The sequence below is a fragment of the Hyaena hyaena genome, unplaced genomic scaffold (assembly GCF_003009895.1).
Source record: "Hyaena hyaena isolate Hyena2069 unplaced genomic scaffold, ASM300989v1 scaffold_24, whole genome shotgun sequence".
In the NCBI taxonomy this organism is placed as follows: Eukaryota; Metazoa; Chordata; class Mammalia; order Carnivora; family Hyaenidae; genus Hyaena; species Hyaena hyaena.
Window position 1 is genome coordinate 2,524,988 of NW_024080656.1, and position 20,976 is coordinate 2,545,963.

General features: G+C 37.9%; 1 protein-coding gene across 1 annotated transcript in view; it reads left to right on the forward strand.

The window, feature by feature from the left end:
* The first annotated feature begins 9,158 nt into the window (after positions 1 to 9,158).
* WDR19 (WD repeat domain 19) overlaps positions 9,159 to 20,976 on the forward strand; it is a 112,881-nt gene continuing 101,063 nt past the window's right edge. The window contains exons 1-4 of the mRNA XM_039227032.1: positions 9,159 to 9,199; positions 11,506 to 11,597; positions 12,123 to 12,188; positions 14,233 to 14,358. Of these exons, the coding sequence (XP_039082963.1) occupies positions 9,194 to 9,199; positions 11,506 to 11,597; positions 12,123 to 12,188; positions 14,233 to 14,358 (290 nt within the window). The 5' untranslated portion in view covers positions 9,159 to 9,193. The remainder of the gene's footprint in view (positions 9,200 to 11,505; positions 11,598 to 12,122; positions 12,189 to 14,232; positions 14,359 to 20,976) is intronic.

Below are 20,976 nucleotides of genomic sequence, written 5' to 3' on the forward strand. Positions count from 1 at the left end.
TACTGGGTTCAAATTGCCTTGTCTGTGTCTTCCACTGTTCTTCATTATCACTCAATATCCCTTCTTATTCCCCCTACTGAAACATTACCTATTCTGTCAGCCAAATGAGAAAAAACAAGAATATCAAAAAATAGAAAACCAGGCATTAATTAGGATCCCTGATTTATAATAAATAATACCAAATGCTTCTTGCAACTTAGAAATAATAAATTGAAATCTTTCAGAAGGCATGTACTAAGAAAAGTATTGTAGCTTTGCAAACTTAATCAACATAAAAAAGAATACAAGCTGTTTGAATGTAACACCTGACAAAAAGTGAAGGGGACTTAGTAACCGATATAGAGATCAGTGGCCTCGAAGAGCAATCCACAGATGGGCATAAACAGCATCACCTGGGAACATGTTAGAAATGCAAATTCTCTCTCTTTTTTTTAAAGAAATACAAATTCTCCAGATGCACCCTAGACCTACCAAATCAGAGACTCTGGGGGTGGGGCCAAGCAATCTGTTTCACTTCCCTTCCCCCTCCCACCCCCCCTCTTCATCCCTGCCAGGGGATTCTGATATCACACTGAATTTATCAGATACACACTAAAGTTACAGAACCAATGATCCAAATGATTCAGCCTCAAATACAGCAGAAAAGAGTTGAAGAAAGAATTGACGTAATCTGGTATGGAGAAACTAAAAATCCATTTATTAGGATTGTATCCTTTTCTATTTTCAGTACTAAGCAGCCTAATAAGTGTGGTATATTTATTACTTGACCTGAATAAATGTGTTAAATATACACACCTACCATAATTATAAATTCATAGTAAATCGGTATACATGGTGGCAAAACCCAGAAGGAAATACACACAAAAAAAATCAATGTATTTTGATGGTGAGATTCTGTGGGTTTTTTTTTCTCTTTTTAACTAATTTAATTTTCTCTAAAATCAAATGAGGGTATTGTTATCCGCATTTTACACTTTAGAGAACAGACTCAGAGGAGGTAATTTGGCCAAGGTGAAAATACTAGGGGTACCTGGCTGGCTCAGTTGGTGGAGCATGCATCTCTTGATCTTGGGGTTGTGAGTTCAAGCCCCACTTTGCCTGTAGAGATTACTGGAGAATTAAATCTTTACAAAAACACAAAAAACTAGTAAGTGTCATGAAGTGTGTTTAAACTGGGAGTTTATGGCCTGTAAGGACACAAGTCTAAACGTCTAAACCAAACTGACTCCATGACAGGCTTTAAGTTTCCCCTCTAAACTAGAAGGCCTGAGTTTCAGCTTCCCCGAAACTATCAGGCAGTTACACATTGCCCAAGGCAGGAGAAACCACCCTTGCAACACCCAATCAGGAAAGGCCATCGACCACCCTCCACATTATTAAGGGCGAGGCCTGGAGATAGAAACTGTAGATAGGACCCTGTTACCTAATGTTAAAGTTAATCCGTTAGTCGCCGAGTAAGACCCTAGGCTCGCTCTGTGATTGGTTAAATTTAAAGGTACTCTAAACATTGTAATTGGATGCCGCCAAGAGTAACGAATACTCTAGACAACGTGTATGGTCAAACCCGCTGTCAATGATGTATAATTATGATTGGATCACTGTTCCCATGTCACAACTTCTGCAACTCCCCCTTCTCAAACCCCATAAAGACCCTACTCTGCCCTTGTTCGAGGCTCTCAGCACGGATCCCCAGCGCTGGTGAAGTCTGTGAGCCCAAGCTCGAGTCCGTAATAAAGCCCTTTGCCTTTGCATGCGTGACTCGGTCTCCCTGGTGGTCTCTGGTCGGTGAGGATACTGCGATCTGGGTATAACAGGCCAAGTTCAGTTTGGTATTTTACATGATGCAATCCTTAAGAGTCATATCATTTTATAATTGAAAAACATTTAAATATACAAACACATCTTATGAAGCAATACACAAAAATTAAAATTTTGAAAAATTCAAATTTGCTTAATATTCATATTTAGAGCCAAATATGCAATGGCCATTACTTACCAGCTTCCTCTCATTACTAAGTTATTGCAATGTTAGAAAAATTATGTTCATCAGCCTGCCAATGTTCTCAGCCAATTTCTTGAAAACATACTAAACTTGACCAGAGAGTTATGTAATTTTCATCAAACCTGAGATAAAAGTGAATATTAAAAATGAAAAACTGGGGGAGGGGCACCTAGGTGGTTCAGTCAGTAGAGCAGCCAACTTTGGTTCAGGTCACAGTCTCATGGCTCATGGAATCAAGCCCCATATCGGGCTCTGTACTGCCAGCTTGGAGCCTGGAGCCTGCTTCAGATTCTGTGTCTCCCTCTCTTTCTGCCCCTCCCCCACTTGCGCTCAGTCTCTCTCTCTCTCTCTCCCAAAAATAAATAAAAGTTTTTAAAAAACTAAAAAAAAAAAGAAAAGAAAAGAAAAGAAAAAGAAAAACTTAGGCACCTGGGTGGCTCAGTTGGTTGAGCATCCAACTCGTCATCTCATCTCAGGTCATGGGATTGAGCCCCATGTTGCGCTGTATGCTGAGCATGGAGCCTACTTAAGATTCTCTCTCTCAGCTCCTCTCCCTCTGCTCATGTGCTCTCTCTCTCAAAAGAAAAAAAAGAAAAAGAAAAGCTAACATTGCAGTTTTATAATACAGTGGAAAAAAGATAAAATGGGAATAATACATCATGAAGTGCTAGCATTCCTAAAAGGCTTGAAATAAAGTCCTTTGGTTGGATTAAGAATAGTTGAATGGGCAATATTAATCATCAGGAAATGATTTAGAGCAGGAAAGATATAAGGTTAGATAATAAAAATAGAATGAGTAAAGTCAGTGAAAATAGGGGAATTATGCAAGTTACCAAGACCTTGGTGGGGAGGGGAAGACCCTCCCTATAAACGAAAGACAAAATAAGGAGATTAATGCAGGATATCTGCATTCTTGCCAATACTGGAATGATGAGTCAAGAGTATATAGCAGCATTTTGATCAAAACTGAATGGTTTTTTTTTCCCCCCTGAAACTAAATTGAGTAACTGTAAGTTGCCCTGGCCAGAAGACTCCTTTATAATAAAAGCACATGTGGTATAGTAAGCTCAATAGTACATGTGAATGTCTGGAGAAGAGTTTGGGCCAGGTTTAGTGTAAAAGAAGATCCCCATTTGATACCATATACAAAAATAAATACTAATATTAAGGACTTAAATGTAAAAAATTAGAATTAAAAAATCAAAATCATTCAAGAAAATCTATAAGCAAGGGAAGTCTTCAAAATCAAGACTAGAGCCAAGTGCTGTTTTTAAAATACTTACTCAACCACACAAGATTATGCAAAAGATCCCTTAAAAATTGACAAAAAAAAAAATAAAGACAGCCCCATAAAATTAGTGACTATTGTTAAACAATGTGCAGAAGAGCACAGATGACCAACAGAAAAGTGTTTGAACTCATTAGCACCCAGAGAAATACAAATTAAAGTGACAGTGAGTATCGTGAAAATTATATCTCAATGTAGTTTTCATTTACATTTCCCTGATGACTAATGATGTTGAGAAACTTTGCATGGGTATTCTAGTCGTTCATATGTCTTCTTCGGAGAAGTGTCTGTTCAAATTATTTGCCCATTTTTAATGGAGTTGTGTTTTTATTATTGAGTTATGAGATTTCTTTACATATTTTAAATACAAGTTTCTTATCAAATACATGATCTGCAAATATTTTCTCTCAGTCTTTTGGGTTGTCTTTTCCCTTTCATGGTGGTGTCCTTTGAGGAACAAAAGTTTTGGTTTCTATGAAGTCCACAATTTATTTTTTTTCTTTTGTCATTTGTGATTTTGGTGTCATATCCAAGAAACAATTACTTAAGCCAAAGCAATGAATTCCTGTGTTTTCTTCTAAGAACATTATAGTTTTAACTATTGCATTTATGTCTTTATTTAATTTTTGTGTTTTCTGTGAGGTAGGGATCCAATTTTATTTTTTGCATGGATATCCAGTTGTCCCAACACCATTTGTTGAATTATCTTGACAACTTTGTTGAAAACCAGTTGGCCACAGATGCATGGTTTTATTTTCAGTCTCTTGATTCTATCCCATTGGTCTATACAATTATCCTTATGCTAATAACACACTGTTTGGGTTTTGTAACTTTTCAGTAAGTTTTAAAATAGAAAAATATGAGCCATCCAAATTTGTTCGTCTTTTTCAAGATTATTTTGGATATTCTGGGTCCCTTGAAATTCCTTATGAATTTTAAGATTACCTTCTCAATTCCCTAAAAAAGGTAACTGGGATTTTAATAGAGATTTTACTGAATCTATACATTAATTTTGGGAGAATTGCCATCTTAAGAACACTAAGTCTCTGATCCATGAATGTGGTATGCAGTCACATTTATTTTCTTCTTTAATTTCTTTAAGCAAATTTTCTAGTTTCTAGTGTACAAACTTTGTACTTTTGTTAATTTTCTGTATTTTATTTTAATGCTATTATACATGGATTTTTAAAATTTTCACTTTTGGATTGTTCATTTCTAGTATAGAAAAATGCAATTGACTTTTTGTGTGTTGATCTTGTATCCTGCAAACTTGTTCAACTTATTTATTTTATTATAATGATTTTTAGTGGATTCTTTGGAATTTTCTATGTACAAGATGAAGACATCTGCACAATGTTACTTCTTCCTTTCCAATCTAGATGGTCTTTATTTCCTTTTCTTCAATAACTCCCCTGGCTAGAACCTTTAGTACAATGGTAAGTAAAAGTGGCAAGAGTGGATATCCCTCCCCCCGACCACAAGGTTAGGGAGAAGGCATTCAGTCTTTCACCATTAAGTATAATATTAGTTATATGGGTTTTTTTTTATAGATGACTTTTCTCAGTTTGAGAAAATTACTTTTCATTCCTAGTTTATTGAGAATTTTTATCATGAATGAAAGTTGAGATTCAAGGGTTTGGGATTTTGTCAAGTATTTTTCTGTCTATTAGTGTGATCATGCATTTTTGTCCTTTATTATATTAATATTGCATATTACATTAATTTATTTTCTTATGATACTGATCTATGCTTGCATTCCTGGGATAAATTTCACTTGGTCTTGATGTACATTGGATTTCATTTGCTGATCACTTTCATTTTTGAAAGATTTTCTGAGTATAGAATTCTATATGGACAGCTTTTTTCTTTCAATATTTAGTATGTTGCTCCACTTTCTTCTGACTTGCAGAATGTCCAACAAGAAGTCTGTTCATTATCATATCTTTGCTTCTATGTGCATATGTCTTCTTAATCTGGTTTATTTTTTGTTTTTTAATTAAAAAAACTTTTTCTTAATGTTTATTCTTGAGAGACAAAGAGTGAGCAGGGGAGGGGCAGAGAGAGAGAGAGAGAGAGAATGAGAGAATCTGAAGCAACCTCCAGGCTCTGAGCAGACACACGAGTCCAACGCAGGGCTTGAGCTCACTAACGGCGAGATCATGACCTGAGCCAAAGTTGGACACTTAACCATTTGAGCCACCCAGGCGCCCCTGAAAGAGATTCTTAAAAGAAGCCAGAGTAAGGGGGTGCCTGTGTGGCTCAGTGGTTAAGCAGTCGACTTTAGCTCAGGTCATGATCTCACCCTCATGAGTTCAAGCCCCTCATTGGGCTCTGTGCTGATGGCTTAGAGCCTGGAGCCTGCTTCTGATTCTGTCTCCCACTCTCTCTCTCTGCCCCCTGCCTGCTCATTCTGTCTCTCTCTCAAAAATAAACATTAAAAAAATTTTTTTAAATAATTTCTTTCATCACTGGTTTTAAATAATTTTTTAGGTTTTTTTTTTTCATGTTTCTTGTGTAGTGTTCATTAAGTTTTTGGATCAGTCGTTATCATTTTCATCAAATTTGGGGATTTTTTTCAACCTTTACATTTTCAAATATTCTATTTCTACACCCCAGCTCCTTCTGGGATTCCAATTACACATAAATTAGGCTCTTGAAGTTGTTTCACAATTCTGTGGTAATGTATACATCTCTCAGTGGTTTCCTGTGGGAGATGAAGGCGCAGAAGGGCACAAGGGGATGTTTATGTTGCCATATCTTGAAGTTCACTAATCTTTGTTTTTGCTGGAATGGTTGGTTGGATCCATAAATCATATGCCTAACCACTTTAGCAAATCATTGTCTGTCTATACCTTTGGTCTTGTTTCCAGAAAATGCTATCTGGATAGGGTGAGAGTTTTCCAAATAACCAAGTGCTGATTCTTTTGTGCTTAGCAGTTCACTCTTAAGTTATCTCCATCCTCTCACATTTTACTATAAGCAGCAAGCAGAAACTAGGCCGTGCCTTCAAATACCTTAGTTGAAAAAATCCTTAGTTAAATATGTAAGTTTATCACTTACAAGTTCTGCTTTCCACCCAACATAATAACATTTAGCCAAATTACCTACCAGTCTATAATAAGAATCAACTTTCCTCTAGCATCCAATAACATGTTCCTTATTTCCATCTGAGACCTCACCAGGAGCACCTTGAATATTCCTATTTTCAGCCACATTCTGTTAATGACAATCTATATCTTCTCTAAACACTCTGAAACTTCCTACTTAGCTCTCCTGTCTGAGAGCTTTTATCAGAAGTACCTTTAATGTCCACTTTTCAGCCAACAATGTCTTCAAAGCAATTTAGGTTAACTGCCAAGTACCTCAAAGTTCTACCAGCCTCTATTCATAAGTCATTTCTACATTTTAGGTATTTGTTACAGCAGCATACCACTTCCTAGTACCAAAATCTGTATTAATTTCCTAGGGCTGCTGTAACAAAATACCTCAACCTATGTGTCTTAAAACAACAGAAATTTATTGTCTCACAGTTCTGGAAGCTAGAAATCCAACTTCCTTGGCATCCTCTGGTTTCAGCTGCATCATTCAATTTCTGCCTCTGTTGTTACATGGCATTCTCCTGTGTGTCCTCCCTCTTCTTGTAAGTACATAAGTCATATTAAATTAAGGCCAGGCTAATGGCATCTTAATTATATCTGCAAATGCCCTATTTCCAAATGAATCCATATTCTCAAGTACCAGGAGTTGGGACTTGAACATATCTTTCTGAGGGACACAAACTGATCAACAAAACCAAAATCCCTTTTTTGAAAAGGTAGACAGACAGGAAAAGTGAGAAAACACTCAAATTGCTAAAACCAGGAATAAAAGAGGAGATGTCACTATTGACCTTCCAGAAATAAAGGAACACTGTGAACAACAGTATGCCAACAAACTGGATAACCTAGATGAAGAGGACAAATTCCTAGAAAGACACAAACTATCAAAACTGACTCAAAAAGTAGAAAATCTGATGAACCCTGTAACAAGACATGGAGCTTGTAACTAAAAAATAAGTTCCCACCAAAAACAAAAACACTAAGCCTAATTACTTACTATCTCTACATAAATTGATTTCTTTCAATTCCTCATATCCTTATTCAAGCACTTTACATTAACTTCCCCTTCTGAGACAAATCCAATAGTCTAATAAATAACATCTACTTTGAATCTCTTGAAATGCTTTGCCCTAGTTTGCTGGACTCTACACTCTCTTGAGCTTAATTTTTCTGGCCTAATTGTATTTCTCTTTATGTAAACTTCTCCTAAAGGGTGGCAGAATATGCTATTCCAAAATAAGCCACTTTGACATAAGGATTATTTTGAGTTGAAGGTACCTAAAAAAAAAAAAAAAAAAAACCAGATAAAAGAGTCCTTTCTTAAAAATGTCTTCTCTTCCTGAAAACAGGGATTAAAAACTCCCTTGTGAAAGCTACTCTCCCTGTACCAGAAGGAAAATAGCATTTTTTAAAGAATAGTTGCTTTTATTTATTTATTGTTTTAATTTTCACAACTTTTCGTGTTGATTTTTTTTTTTTTTTTACAAATGGAAAATAGCATTCTTATCATCAAGAAGAAGCTGAAATTGAGAGTCTATACAAACAGGCCTTATTAAAACGATTATTTTTCTGTAGCCTCACCATGCTTTGTTCAACCTAATGTAAAAGTCTGTATATAGGTGTCATCATTTCTTTGGGTCTTTCCCATGTCAGGTAACACAGAAATTTGTAGTGTTAATTTATCTTCATAAATTAATTTCTGTTAATCTGTCTTAGGTCAGCTAACTTCTCAGGTCTAGCTAAAAAACACTAAGACGGTAGAGGTAAAGTTTTATCTCCCCCACATTTCTCAAACCTAAAAAGTCCCACTCTTTTAAATGTTGCACAGCCAATCTCTGAATTTCTGCTTCTCTAACCTTTTTCTTTCCCACTCAGTCATCTATTGACATCTTCATTTTTTTTTAACGGATAGCTCTCGCACCAGAAACTAAAAGGAAGCATGAATTAAACAAAACCCCTACGCCAGGGAACAGTATCCTCCTTGAGAATGTTAACACCCATCATTAGTTCTTTGAAATCATTTCGTTTCCTGTAGGTCAATAAGAGTCCTACCTAATCATGAAAAGAAAAGGGTGGGTTGTTCGGAACTTTCAGACCTTTGGGCAAAAGAAGTACTTTCATATGCTAAATAATAAAGCACAAATCTCTGGCAGGGCATAATATTCGGGAAAAGCTGCCAGGTCCAAAGTCTAAAGAAGCAATTAGTGCTCATTTTTCTTGCCCAATTTAGTTGGTCTATCAATGCCTTGAAAAAAACTACTTCTCACATCCTATTTCTTCTAGCCCATAAGCCTGGAAAGGAAAAAAAAGAGATGACACACGAGCCCGTCCAAGTCCTCTTTGCACTATGTAAGAGTATTTGCCCCAAGCGCAAATTCCCGTTCTCCTTTCATCCGACAATCAGTGCCTTTCCATTTTCTTGATCTTGGCGCCCCCACCCGCCACCATCGGCATCTTAGTAACCAGCAGACGAAATTTACGCAGGCGCCTTTCAGGGTTCACAGAGCCCACCTCCCTCAGGCGAGACCCCGGGGCTCATCCAATCAGAGCTCAATCAGGAAGTCAAGGCGCCGCAAGGCCTGCTTTTGCGAGTGGGCCTAACGCCGCGATCGTCACGTGATTCCAGTCCACGCCTCCCGCCCTCCCCAGAGGCGGACCCCCCACAAGGCACCGCCCCTCAGCCGGAGCTCTCTGATTGGTTATTGTTCCCGCGGTCTCCTGGGTGACGGGAACGCGTTAGCCCTCTTGGAGGAGACCAAGTGCGCCTGCGCATTTGCGGGATCGCGCGGCCGCTCGAGCCTTGAGATGAAGGTAAATAACTTACAAACCCTCGGGGGGCGGGAAAACGCGACCGCTGGCTCTAAGCCTGCTGAGCGTCGCTTTGAGGATTGGGGCCTGTGCCCCCTCCCCCCTCCCCAGTGCATTTGAGGAGTGAGGAGGAGAGCTGGTGACCCGGGAGGGGAAAAGCGGGAGCGAAGTTGAAGGAAGGAGGGGAAAGGAAAGAAAATTGGAGAGGAGAAGGCGGGGAAGGAGGCCTCGTTTCAGGCAGCGCGAACCGAGTTGAAGTGGTGCGGGCAGAGGGAACCCGGGGATGGCCTGAAACAGCAGATTGGATCAGAAGAGACTCGCAACTTCGCACCGCGGAAAGAGCGGTCTGCGTTGGACGGTCTCGGTGAAATGGACTGAATCGGGTGTCACCAGCTGCTGCTTTTCCTGCAGCTGAACCTCTGGCAAGCTGTGCTCAGCGCCTTTAAAAGAGTGAAAAGCTCCCGAAATAATAATGTCAAATTGTATTGCCAGTGACAATCAAATGTAGAAATCACTCTAATGTACATTATTCACGGAGAAATCTGCACTTGCACACGCAGGTCTCAATCGAGAGCATCATCCGCTGCACGCACCGTTCCTAGGTTTGGGCTTTTAGTGAACCGAATCCCACGTCACTGGCTACAGCCGATTCACCCTTCACTTTAGTACAGCGATACCCCTCTGCCCTGATCTGGCAAGAAATGGACTGGATACCCCAGTTTAAAAAGTAATTAAGTTGTAATGATGCCTCGTGGCTAGTAACGAGGAAATTGGAATTGTCATACCGGTAATCATAACATTTTTAAAACACTTCACAATTTATGAAGTATCAGAAGGGAGAAGATACTTTTCCTGGTTTACAATTGAGAATTTTGTGTTGGAGGCAATTTAAGCGACTTGTTTTAATTAAGCCCTTCAGCTCGTAAGTAAAAAGCAAAATTTAAACCCGGCTTTCTGGTTTTGAAGCTACCACTTTTCCTGTGTACTGTATATGGAGCATGTATATATAGGTCAACTGAAGAAAAATTACATGTAAGATCACAGCCAGAAGAATGCTACCATGACGCTAATAAAATTTAAGTTTAAGGATCCATCACTTGCATAAAGGGGTTCTAGGGCCATGTTGTCACAAAATTGGAAAAGATGGGTTTATGCTTTTTTTTTTCCTCCAAGGTGTTTCCCTGCTCCACAAAATGTGGACGCACCTGTGATTATAGAGGTGCACCTGTTTTCAATAGAGGTGGATTTCATCTATTTAACATACCAAATGCCTATTAATTGGTTTTAATTTTGAGCATTGGATGAGTTTTGTGGGGCCACTAGGCTTGCCAAGCCAGCTGTAGTATATAAACTTCATATGCCTAGATACGGTCTATGATTTGACCTAATTGTTTATAATTTAACCTAATATGAAAATCTAAATTTTTTCATTCAAGCTTATGTTCTTAATCGTTTTAGATCAATATTGTTTGATATAAATTTAATGTGAGCCAGTGTAATTTAAATTTTTTGGTAGCCACATTAAAATGTTTTGAAAGAAACAGGTAAGATTAAGTTTAATATTTTACCTAATATATCCAAAATATTGTCTCAATATGTAATATGAAATATCGATGAGATAGTTCATATTTTTCATAGTCCCTGAAATGTGTAAGTATTCTATATTTACAACACATCTAAATTCAGACCTACATTTCAAGCCCTTAATAAAATTTAAAGTCCACCTGTAGTTTGTGGCTTTCATATTGGATACCCTAGTTCTTGACTAGGTGAAAAGAAAGGCTTTTCAGTTGATACACTGTCAGCCCAATAGCAAAATTAAGCAGTTAATGGTGAAGTAAATATAACTAATGGGTAAAGAAAGAAAATAATTTTGAATGAAGTATAGACATTTTGTATTTTTATCACAGTTAAGATTTTTTAAATGGTACTTTTGTTAAGTTTAAAAACTCCATGCCACTGATTATTAGCTAAATTTGAGTTTAAGTTATTTTACTCTTTAACATATAAAACATTAAAATTATAATTTTCATAAAATTAATATTCAAAACATTTAAAACCAAATTTTATAATAAATGCTTGCCTATGTACTGCGCTCTATACTTCAACAACCAAATTGTGGGAGTTTTTTGATTGGTTGGTTGATCTGATTAGTCATTTTGTTTGTTATATTATTGACTTTTTCTTGATAAGCTCTAACAATAAGCCTTTACCATCCCGAATTCTGTTTTCATGATCATGGTTTGGCATCTTTGACCAACCCTTAATTGTATGTTTTGAAAATATAAAAATTGCGTTTGTCTTTTTAGCGTGTTTTCTCACTGTTAGAAAAGACTTGGCTTGGCACACCAATACAATTCACCTGGCAAAAAACATCAGGAAACTACCTGGCAGTAACAGGGTAAGAAATCAATGAATGCTTAAAGTAAATCATCCTGACTTCAGACGCTTGTGTGCCTGTATTACCACACCATTTAATTAATAGAAGTTCTTGTATAATGGTTGTACAGTGGGAAAAGTAATAAATTCCCCTTCATTTACATCACAGTTCAGGGGCACCTGGATGACTCAGTCAGTTGAGCATCAGGCTCTTGGGTTTTGGCTCAGGTCATGATCTCACAGTTTGTGAGTTTGAGCCTGATATTGGGCCCTGTCCTGATGGTGCAAAGCCTGCTTGGGATTGTCTCTCTCCTTCTCTCTCTCTGCCCCTCCCCTGCTCTCTCTCACTCACTCTCTCTCAAAAATAAATAAACTTAAAAAAAAAATCACAGTTCATAAAATCTTTTCTCTGATGATAAATTTGTAGATACAAATTATGAAACTGTCATGAGTGAGCACTGAAATCACTTCATGGCAGCGTAGCTTTTTTAATGTATATAAACAAAAAGAAACACTTATTATGTTTTTGTATTCTAATTGCTTTCAGAGCTGATCATATTGTGAAAATCTTTGATCGCCATGGTCAGAAAAAGAGTGAAATTAACTTACCTGGGTAAGTACAGAGGTGGGTCAAAACCTTTTTCAAGCTTTGTTTCCTAAAAGATAAATACAGTAATGCCTTAAAACTATAATCAAAGAGAATTTTATAACATATATATATAATCTGTATCCCTGTTTCACTTTTCATTTGCAAAGGGATTTTTTTATACATAAGTTGTTAGTAAACATGTAAACATATAGCATCTGAGTTAGAGTTGATATTTATAACCTCCATACATTCACAGGGAGGCTTTAGGTATAATTATAAATGAGTCCATATGAAAGAATTCTTATTTAATTGTAAACAAGCCTTCTTGTGTGTGTGTGTGTGTAGGCAGAGAAGATAAACCCAAATCCCTACAGTATTTCACAAATTGTTGGAAAATAGTTACTTTCCACATACTTTTTTTTTTTTTACTTTTTTAAAGTTTTTATTTATTTTTAATTTATTTTTTTAAATTCACATCCAAGTTAGTTAGCATATGGTGCATCAATGATTTCAGGAGTAGATTCTTTAATGCCCCTTACCCATTTAGCCCATCACCCCTCCCACAACCCCTCCAGTAACTTCCACATACATTTTAAATGACAAAGACATTCTGTTTTCAGGAAATCATTCTAGATTACACAAAATATAACTTAAGCATTTGTAATGATTCTGTGTAAATTACCTGTATTAGTTATTTTATTGATAGTCTCAATGGTTATTAAGTGTGTAGGGTTCCTCATCTAAATGGTCTTAAACTGCCATGCTTTTTAAAGTTATGTCTGTTTTCTGTGGTTTATTGCTGCCATCTTTGCAAAGAAGATTGTTTTACTTCCCTTGGTCTCTGACAGCCTTTCCCACCTCCAGCTCTGCCCCACCCACCTCATGCCACCATGTTGGCATTTCCCATTGCTTCTTAATTGTTGCTTTTGTTTTCTATATTATGGAAAACAGAAGTTAAGATAGTTGGTATTATGTCTAAAAATAAAAAGGCACTTAAGTAACTTGTTTGAGTAAATTGTATGGCGTTTTTGCATGATCTCTGTGACCTCTATTTTGGTCACAAATATTTATATATATACATATATATATATATATATATTTTTAACCTCTAAATTCTTTGGCTGTATTTATCATAGTTGAATTCAGCTGACAGAGGATCCGCAGATAAATAAAATAGCTTTATGTATTGTCTTTAATTGTTAGATTTTATCAAAAATTTGAAAGCTGTCCTCTTCCAAACTCCCTGAATCTCTGAAAATATTAGAGAAAATTAATTTTGAAGAATAAAATGATCAAAATAACTCCTAAATGTCTTAACTATAAAGCTGAGGATGGCTTATATCCCTGAGCAGAGTCTCGAAATGAAAAACAGCATCAGAGAAGAAAAAGTTTATCCTCAAGGAAGTTTTTGAATTATAATAAACACTTTGGAATAATTTTCAATTGTAACATTTTAAAAAAGCATTTCCTATTTATAACTATTTTGTCATTTTAATCAAGTCACTCTTATTCAGTTCTAATATAAAATGAAAACATTTCTTATCACTTCAAAATCCAGTTTTTCCATTATTTACAATCCTACATCTACGCAACCTTAATCTGTTTTATACCCAATGTATCTAGTTATAACTTCATTTTTTATCAGTACTTTCTTTTTCTCTGTAAATCTGACATAACCTTTTGACACTTGGTCATACAAATTACCTCTTGATTCCAGATGTGATTCCCTTGTAAAGGTACTTGATGAGTTGGTTTTACCAAAAGGCCAGGTTCTTTATAGGATCTAAGAAAAATCTGCTAACTTACTATATGTAATTCTATTTAATGTAGTATGTATTAATTATATTTAAAATAGAATTTAAATTCTTCCCATCTCCTCAACAACAAAAAATTTAACTTCGTGTAATCTAAGTAGCAAACAGTGAGTTGTATTTCTCACTTCAGAAAGTTTGTGACCTATTCAAAGTACATTGGTCTTGCTATAGATAAAAATCACAAATAGATTTTTAAATTTCTTTCCCCAGCTTTAAGAAAATGTATAGCAATATTTTGCTTTCTTTTTTTAAAGTGACTGTGTCGCTATGGATTGGGATAAAGATGGAGATACCCTAGCAGTGATTGCGGAGAAATCTAGTTGCATTTATCTATGGGATGCCAACGCAAATAAAACCAGCCAGTTAGATAGTGGTATGAGGTAAGAATAACTTTTTTATTTTAAATCTTCACTTAGAAACATGATTTTTGGGGGCACCTGGGTGTCCAGCTTTTGGTTTCAGCTCAGATCATGATCTCATGGTTCATGGGTTTGAGCCCTGTGTCAGGTTTTGTGCTGATGGCATGGAACCTGGTTGGGATTCTCTGTCTCCCTGTCTCTGCTCTTCCCCAGATTGTGTGCATGCACGCTTGCTCTCTCTCTCAAAAAAAAAAAAAAAGAAAGAAAAAGAAAAATATTATTTGTAGGTTTGATGCTAACAGTACTTCTATCATAAAGATGCATTTGTGAGTTATTATGAAAGAAAGTTCATTTCCTTTTTTGTTGTTACATATAATCCTATTTATTTTGGCCAATTAATTAGAGTAAAATTGTTATAATTGTAAAATATAAATGGCTTCTTAAAAAATTGCTTTCTGTGGAACAGACTAAAATGTATAAAGATGAGACGAAAAATCTGGAGATGGGATTGGCCACAGGCATGGCTGGATCTAGGGGCTCTGGTGATGCAGTCAAGACTCTCTATCTCTTAGCTCTTCCTTTTTCTGTATGACTTCTTCTAAGTCAGGCTGTTTCCATGGCTACTGCCAGCTATTGACTTATGTCATTCCCAGCAGGTTATGCCAAAGAGAAGAGCATATCCCACCATGTGCAGTCGGTTACTCAAAAGGTCTCTAAGTAGGGTAGGCAGGGCCATGGGATTGAATATCGCACCAGGTAAAGAGTGGGATGAAGGGTGGGACAGTTCCCGAATGGAAAATATCCTGGGCAAACAGAGTAAGTTACAGATCTCTGCTAAAATAGAAACCATTTTAACATATGGAAAAGAAAAAATTTATTCACAACATGAAACTTGGCAGTTCAGCTTTGAACAAGTTGCTTAACCTCTCTCTAAATCTCAATTTCTTGTTTTATATAGAATGACTATAGTAATAATACCTGCCCCCACGGTGTCATGTGGCATGCAGGTAGGCCACACACATACTATAAGATAAGACTATAAATTTCCAGTTTACCAAGAAATAATAACCCAGAGGAAGCAAGGTGGCCACGCAAAACAAGAGCAAAGGTAACCTTAGCACAGTTCTCCCTTCCCTCCAAATTGACTCATGAGGTGTGCATTCACAGCTGATGTCATCTACCCATCCTAAAGTCTTAACGTTTCTTGCTCTGTTACGCGTGGGGTATGAATCACTTTTCAGAAAGGGTTGAAGTACTTTCTGTTCTTCCATTCAGGAGAATATTTATAAACATCAAGTACTGATTCTTGAACCAAATTCAGCATCAGTGAGACCACATCCTCTTTTGAAGAAAAAAAGCATAATTAATCCCCAGTGTTTCAGACTGGTGTATGTCTGCGTCTGCTGTCTATCTTCCCACAGATCCATTGTCTCACATCATCTCAGAGTTGTGAGGTTTAATTGTGTGTCATGCCCAGGCATGAAACCAAGAGCTGAGTGAATGGTAGATGTTATGGTAATTATGGTGACACCAATTAAGTATTAGTTGATATTAGTATTTAATATCTAATGGTAATATTTAGCTCACTCACAATTCTTTCTATTCATGTTTTCTAAAAAGCAGACTTCCAAACAGGATTGAGTGTATGAGGTTTATTACAGGAAATAACTGTGAGGGAACGTTGAGGGGGCAGGTTAGAAGAGCCATCAGACCATGGTGCATATCTGACCCTTGTGAAGTGGAGAGGGAAGGAAGAAAGATTAGGTAGAAACATCTTAGACTGTAGCTCAGTTCTAAGAAAGTTCAGCTTGGCCTCTGGGGAGACTTTAAGCCAAAGTTATCCATCAGAGGAATCCTTTGTCTCCTGGTAATGGGCCTCAATAGTATCCCCATTCACTCAGTTACTGTCTGGAGGTAGCTTGTGGGAGGGCGTGGCCCCCTGCAGATTGTGGTGACGGATTCCAGTGCCAAGCAGCTGGGGACCTTGGTCAGTTACACTTTCCATAGCTGGAGATCTGAGAGGCATTTTCATGGCTGTCACACCTGCTTAAACATTAAGAGAAACCTGCATATGCATCTTTTAAAAATATATGCTTAATACATGAAACCCAGCAGCCTGGTATATTAGTACTTCTTATTAGAAGTAATTGAAGAAAAAAATTTTATTTAGTTTATTTTTTTAGAGAGAGAGAGAGAGCACGAGCAGGGTAAGGATAGAGAGAGAGAGAGAGACAGAATCCCAAGCAGGCTCCACACTGTCAGTGCAGAGTCTGATGCAGGGCTCTAATTCATATACCCTGAAATGATGACCTGAGCCAAAATGAAGAGTTGGATGCACAACCTACTGAGCCAGGTGCCCCTAGAAGTAATTTTTTTAACTACACATTTTATTACATCCATCTATTGTTACAACTAACTTTTTATATACTTTAGGTGAACTTTTGTCTCCTAGGTATCAATGTTCTTGAAAGCAGTGTTGCTCTCAGCAGTGAATGGCTTATCAGTAGTTCTCAAACTTTAGGTGCACCAGAGTGCTTATTAAAACACAGATAGCTGTGCACCACCTCGAGTTTCTCATTCAGTAGGCCTGGGCTAGGATCAGAGAGCTGGCATTTCTGAAGTTCCCGGATGATGAAGCTTGTCCTGTGATGACGTTTGCAGAACCACTTTTCTATACCCTTTATGATTTCTTTCTTCAATATATAGAAAAGACTTTCCAAGGAGTCCTGTTCCGTGTAGTAAAGGATTATATAAAAGTTCAAACAGTAGATCCTAGAATGTACATAAGAACTGGTGGGAGGCAAATGTGCTTTCAACCTCTTTCTAGCTCAAGTGAGCTGCTCTTGACAGTGACAGAGTTGGGAGAGACAGAGAGATAGCAGCAGAGTAGGAGAACCCTAGACTCACCTTGTTCCATGAATAGAACTAGGTAACTATCAAATCATCCTAAGTGCCCCAGAAATCAACCTGAAAACGGACAGAACGGACTACTACTAAAGGGAGAGAAGAGGCCACATTGAAGAAGACAGGATACGTGGAGACATGGTTTAGTGGAGAAAAGGATCCTGGCTGCTGTGGAGGGGAAGGAGCGTGGTTGTGGAGAAGGGCAACTGAGAGAGGAGCATACAGGGGAATGCACAAGGAGAACATTTCCTCAAAGCCATTGGCTTAGACAATGAGAAGGGCCAAATTTTGTGCGTTCTTGCAACCAGTGGGGCTTAAAGCCTGGAGTTTCGAGGTCAGCAGGCTTCATTAGGATAGAGCCTGGAGGGCACTGTCCTGCTCCTTGAGAGAAAGCAGGTAAACAACCCAAGGCATACAGCCTGGAAATAGCAATCTGAAGAGAGACTGAGCCACAAAATTGGGAAATCATTTGCTCTTCTTAGAGCATGTCCCTGAGAGACAGCATTCACAGAGACACCTCTCCAGGAAAAAAGGAGCTGGTCAGCACCATTTCTCTCCCCTGCTCCACAGCATAAACACAGAGTCGCCTGTGGAAGCAGCACAGCATGGACACTGGCTGCCTACTTGCTTATATTAAGCACCCCCTGTGCTCCGGTGGAACTGCTTTTCTCAGTCACACTTACCTCAGTCCCAGTGTGACAGACCACTCCCTCAGAAGATCAGCACAAACCCCTGCCTACTCTGTGTCTCCCAGTTAGAGAGTGCTGCAGGGCCTCAATTCTGGTGGAGGCAGAGACAGTTCTCATTTCACAAGCAGACTAAAACTCGCCACATCAGGTCAGGTACCAAACATTGTGCATAGCAGGCAAGGAGAGCCTCTGCAGATGACTCACTGAAGGATAGGGCAGCCAAAACACACAGCAGAGTGCATGCACACACACTGGAGGCACTCCCTGAAGCTCCAGGCCCTGAGTGCTATATGATGTCTTCTTTATAAAGCCATTACTTTCAGGAGCAGGAGACGTAACTGGCTTTAATAGCACACAAAAGAAGGCAGAGACTTAGAAAAAATGAGAAGACAGGGAATTTATCTCAAACAAAAGAACAAGATAAGGCCATGGCCAGAGATGTAAGTGAAATAGATATAAATAACATGCCTGATGGAGAATTTTAAAGCAACAGTCATAAGGATGGATACTCACTGGGCTTGAGAAAAGGAGAATTTTAAAGCAACAGTCATAAGGATGGATACTCACTGGGCTTGAGAAAAGGAGAATTTTAAAGCAACAGTCATAAGGATGGATACTCACGGGGCTTGAGAAAAGAAGACATCAGTAAGACCCTTCCCACAGAGACAAAAGAGTTAAAAAAAAAAAAAAGAATCAGATGAAGAGTACAATAAATGAGATTAGAAACACACTTGATGCAATGAACAGCAGGCTGGAAGACCCAGAGGGACAAATTAAAGACCTAGAAGACAAAGGAATGGAAAGTAATGAAGCTGAACAAAAGAAAGAATTGTACAACATGATAATAGACTTAGGGAGCTTAGTGACTCCATCAGATGTAATAACATTCCCATAATAGTAGTCCCAGAAGAAGAAAAGAGACAGAAGGGGACAAAATATGTATTTGAAGAAAAAAATAGCTGAAAACTTGCCTAATCTGGGGAAGGAAACAGACATCTAGATCCAGGAGGCACAGAGAACTCCCATAAAAACCAACCAAAACAGGCCTACTCCAAGACATACTGTAATTAAATTGCAAAATATAATGATAAAAAATATAAAAAACAGCAAGACCAAAGAAGCCCTTAACTTGCAAGGAAAAACCCATAAGGCTAGCAGAAGATTTTTCAACAGAAATTTGGCAAGCTACAAGGCAGTGCATGATATCTTCAAAGTGCTGAACAGGAGGGGTGCCTGGGCAGCTCCATCAGCTAAGTGCCCTCAGCCCAGTTCATGATCTTGCAGTTCAGGAATTCAAGCCCCACGTCAGGCTGTGTGCTGACAGCTCAGATTCTGCTTTGGATTCTGTGTCTCTCTCTCTTTAAGCCCTCCCCCCACTTGCACTCTGTCTCTCTCAAAAATAAACAAACATTTAAAAAATTTTCAAAAAGTGCTGAACAGGAAAAATCTGCAGCTGAGAATACTCTGTCCAGCAAGTCTATCATTTAAAATAGAAGGAGAGATAAAGAATTTCCCAAACAAAACTAAAGGAGTTTATGACAACTAAACCAACCCAGTGAGAAATATTAAAAGGACTCTTTGAATGTAAAGGAGAAACCAAAGGTGGAGTATAAAGGCAGGAAACACAAAAGTAGTAAAAATGAGTATTTCTGTAAAAAAAAAAAAAAATCAGTCGAGGAACTCACAAAAAAAGGATACAAAATATAATAGCATATACCTAAAACTTGGGGAGGAGAGGAGAAAAGAATGGGTTCAAATTTAATCAACCATCAACTGAATATAGACTGTTACTTGCAAAAGAGGTTTTATACAAACCTAATGGTAACAGTATATCAAATACCACTAATAAGCATGCAAAGAATAAAGAAATCCAAATATATCACTAAAGAAAATCAGCAAAACATGAAAGAGGGAAAGACAAGAAAGAATCAGAAAATCTCCAGAAACAACCACAAAACAAGTAATAAAATGGTAATAAATAACACAACTATCAAAAATTACTATGAATGTAAATGGACTAAATGCTCCAATCAAAAGACATAGGATGTCTTGGGATGCCTGGGTAGCTCAGTCAGGTAAGCATCCAACTCTTGAATTTGGCTCAAGTCATGATCTCACAGTTGGTGGGATCAAGCCCCACATCAGCCTCTATGCTAACAGCATGGAGCCTGCTTGGGATTCTTCTCTTCCTCTCTGCCCCTCCTCTGCTTGCATGTGTACACACTCTCAAACATTAAGAAAAAAAGACATAGGATGTCAGAATGGATAAAAAGCAAGACCCATCAATATGCTGTGTTCAAGAGACTCATTTTAGACCTAAACACACCTGCAGACTGCAACACTTATGCAAATGGATGTCAAAAGAAAGAGTAGCAAAACTTACAGCAAAATAACTAGATTTTATTTATTTTTAATTTTTTTAATGTTTATTTTTGAGAAATAGAGACAGAGTGTGAATGGCAGAGGGGCAGAGAGAGGGAGATATAGAACGAAGCAGACTCCAGGGTCTGAGCTGTCAGCACAGAGCCTGACACAGGGCTTGAATTCTGGAATCACGAGATCATGACCTGAGCTGAAGTTGGGTGCTTAACCAACTGAGCCACCCAGGTGCCTCTAGGCAAACTGGACTTTATTTATTTATTTATTTATTTATTTATTACAAATAGTTTATTGTCAAATTAGTTTCCACATAACACTCAGTGCTCATCCCCACAAGTGTCCTCTCTCCCTTTCCCCCACCATTTCCCCTCTTCTTCTCCCCCTTGTTCCTCACTTAAGTTCCTCCTAATCCTCCTATACGTGCAAACATATGATATTTGTCCTTCTCTGCCTGACTTATTTCGCTCAGCATAACACCCTCAAGGTCCATCCATGTTGCTACACGTGGCCAGATTTCATTGTTTCTCATTGCCATGGAGTATTCCATGGTATAGATAAACCACATCTTCTTGATCCATTCATCTGTTGATGGACACTTAGTCTCTTTCCATGTTTTGGCTATTGTGGAGAGTGCTGCTATGAACATGTGCTCCTATGCATCAGCACT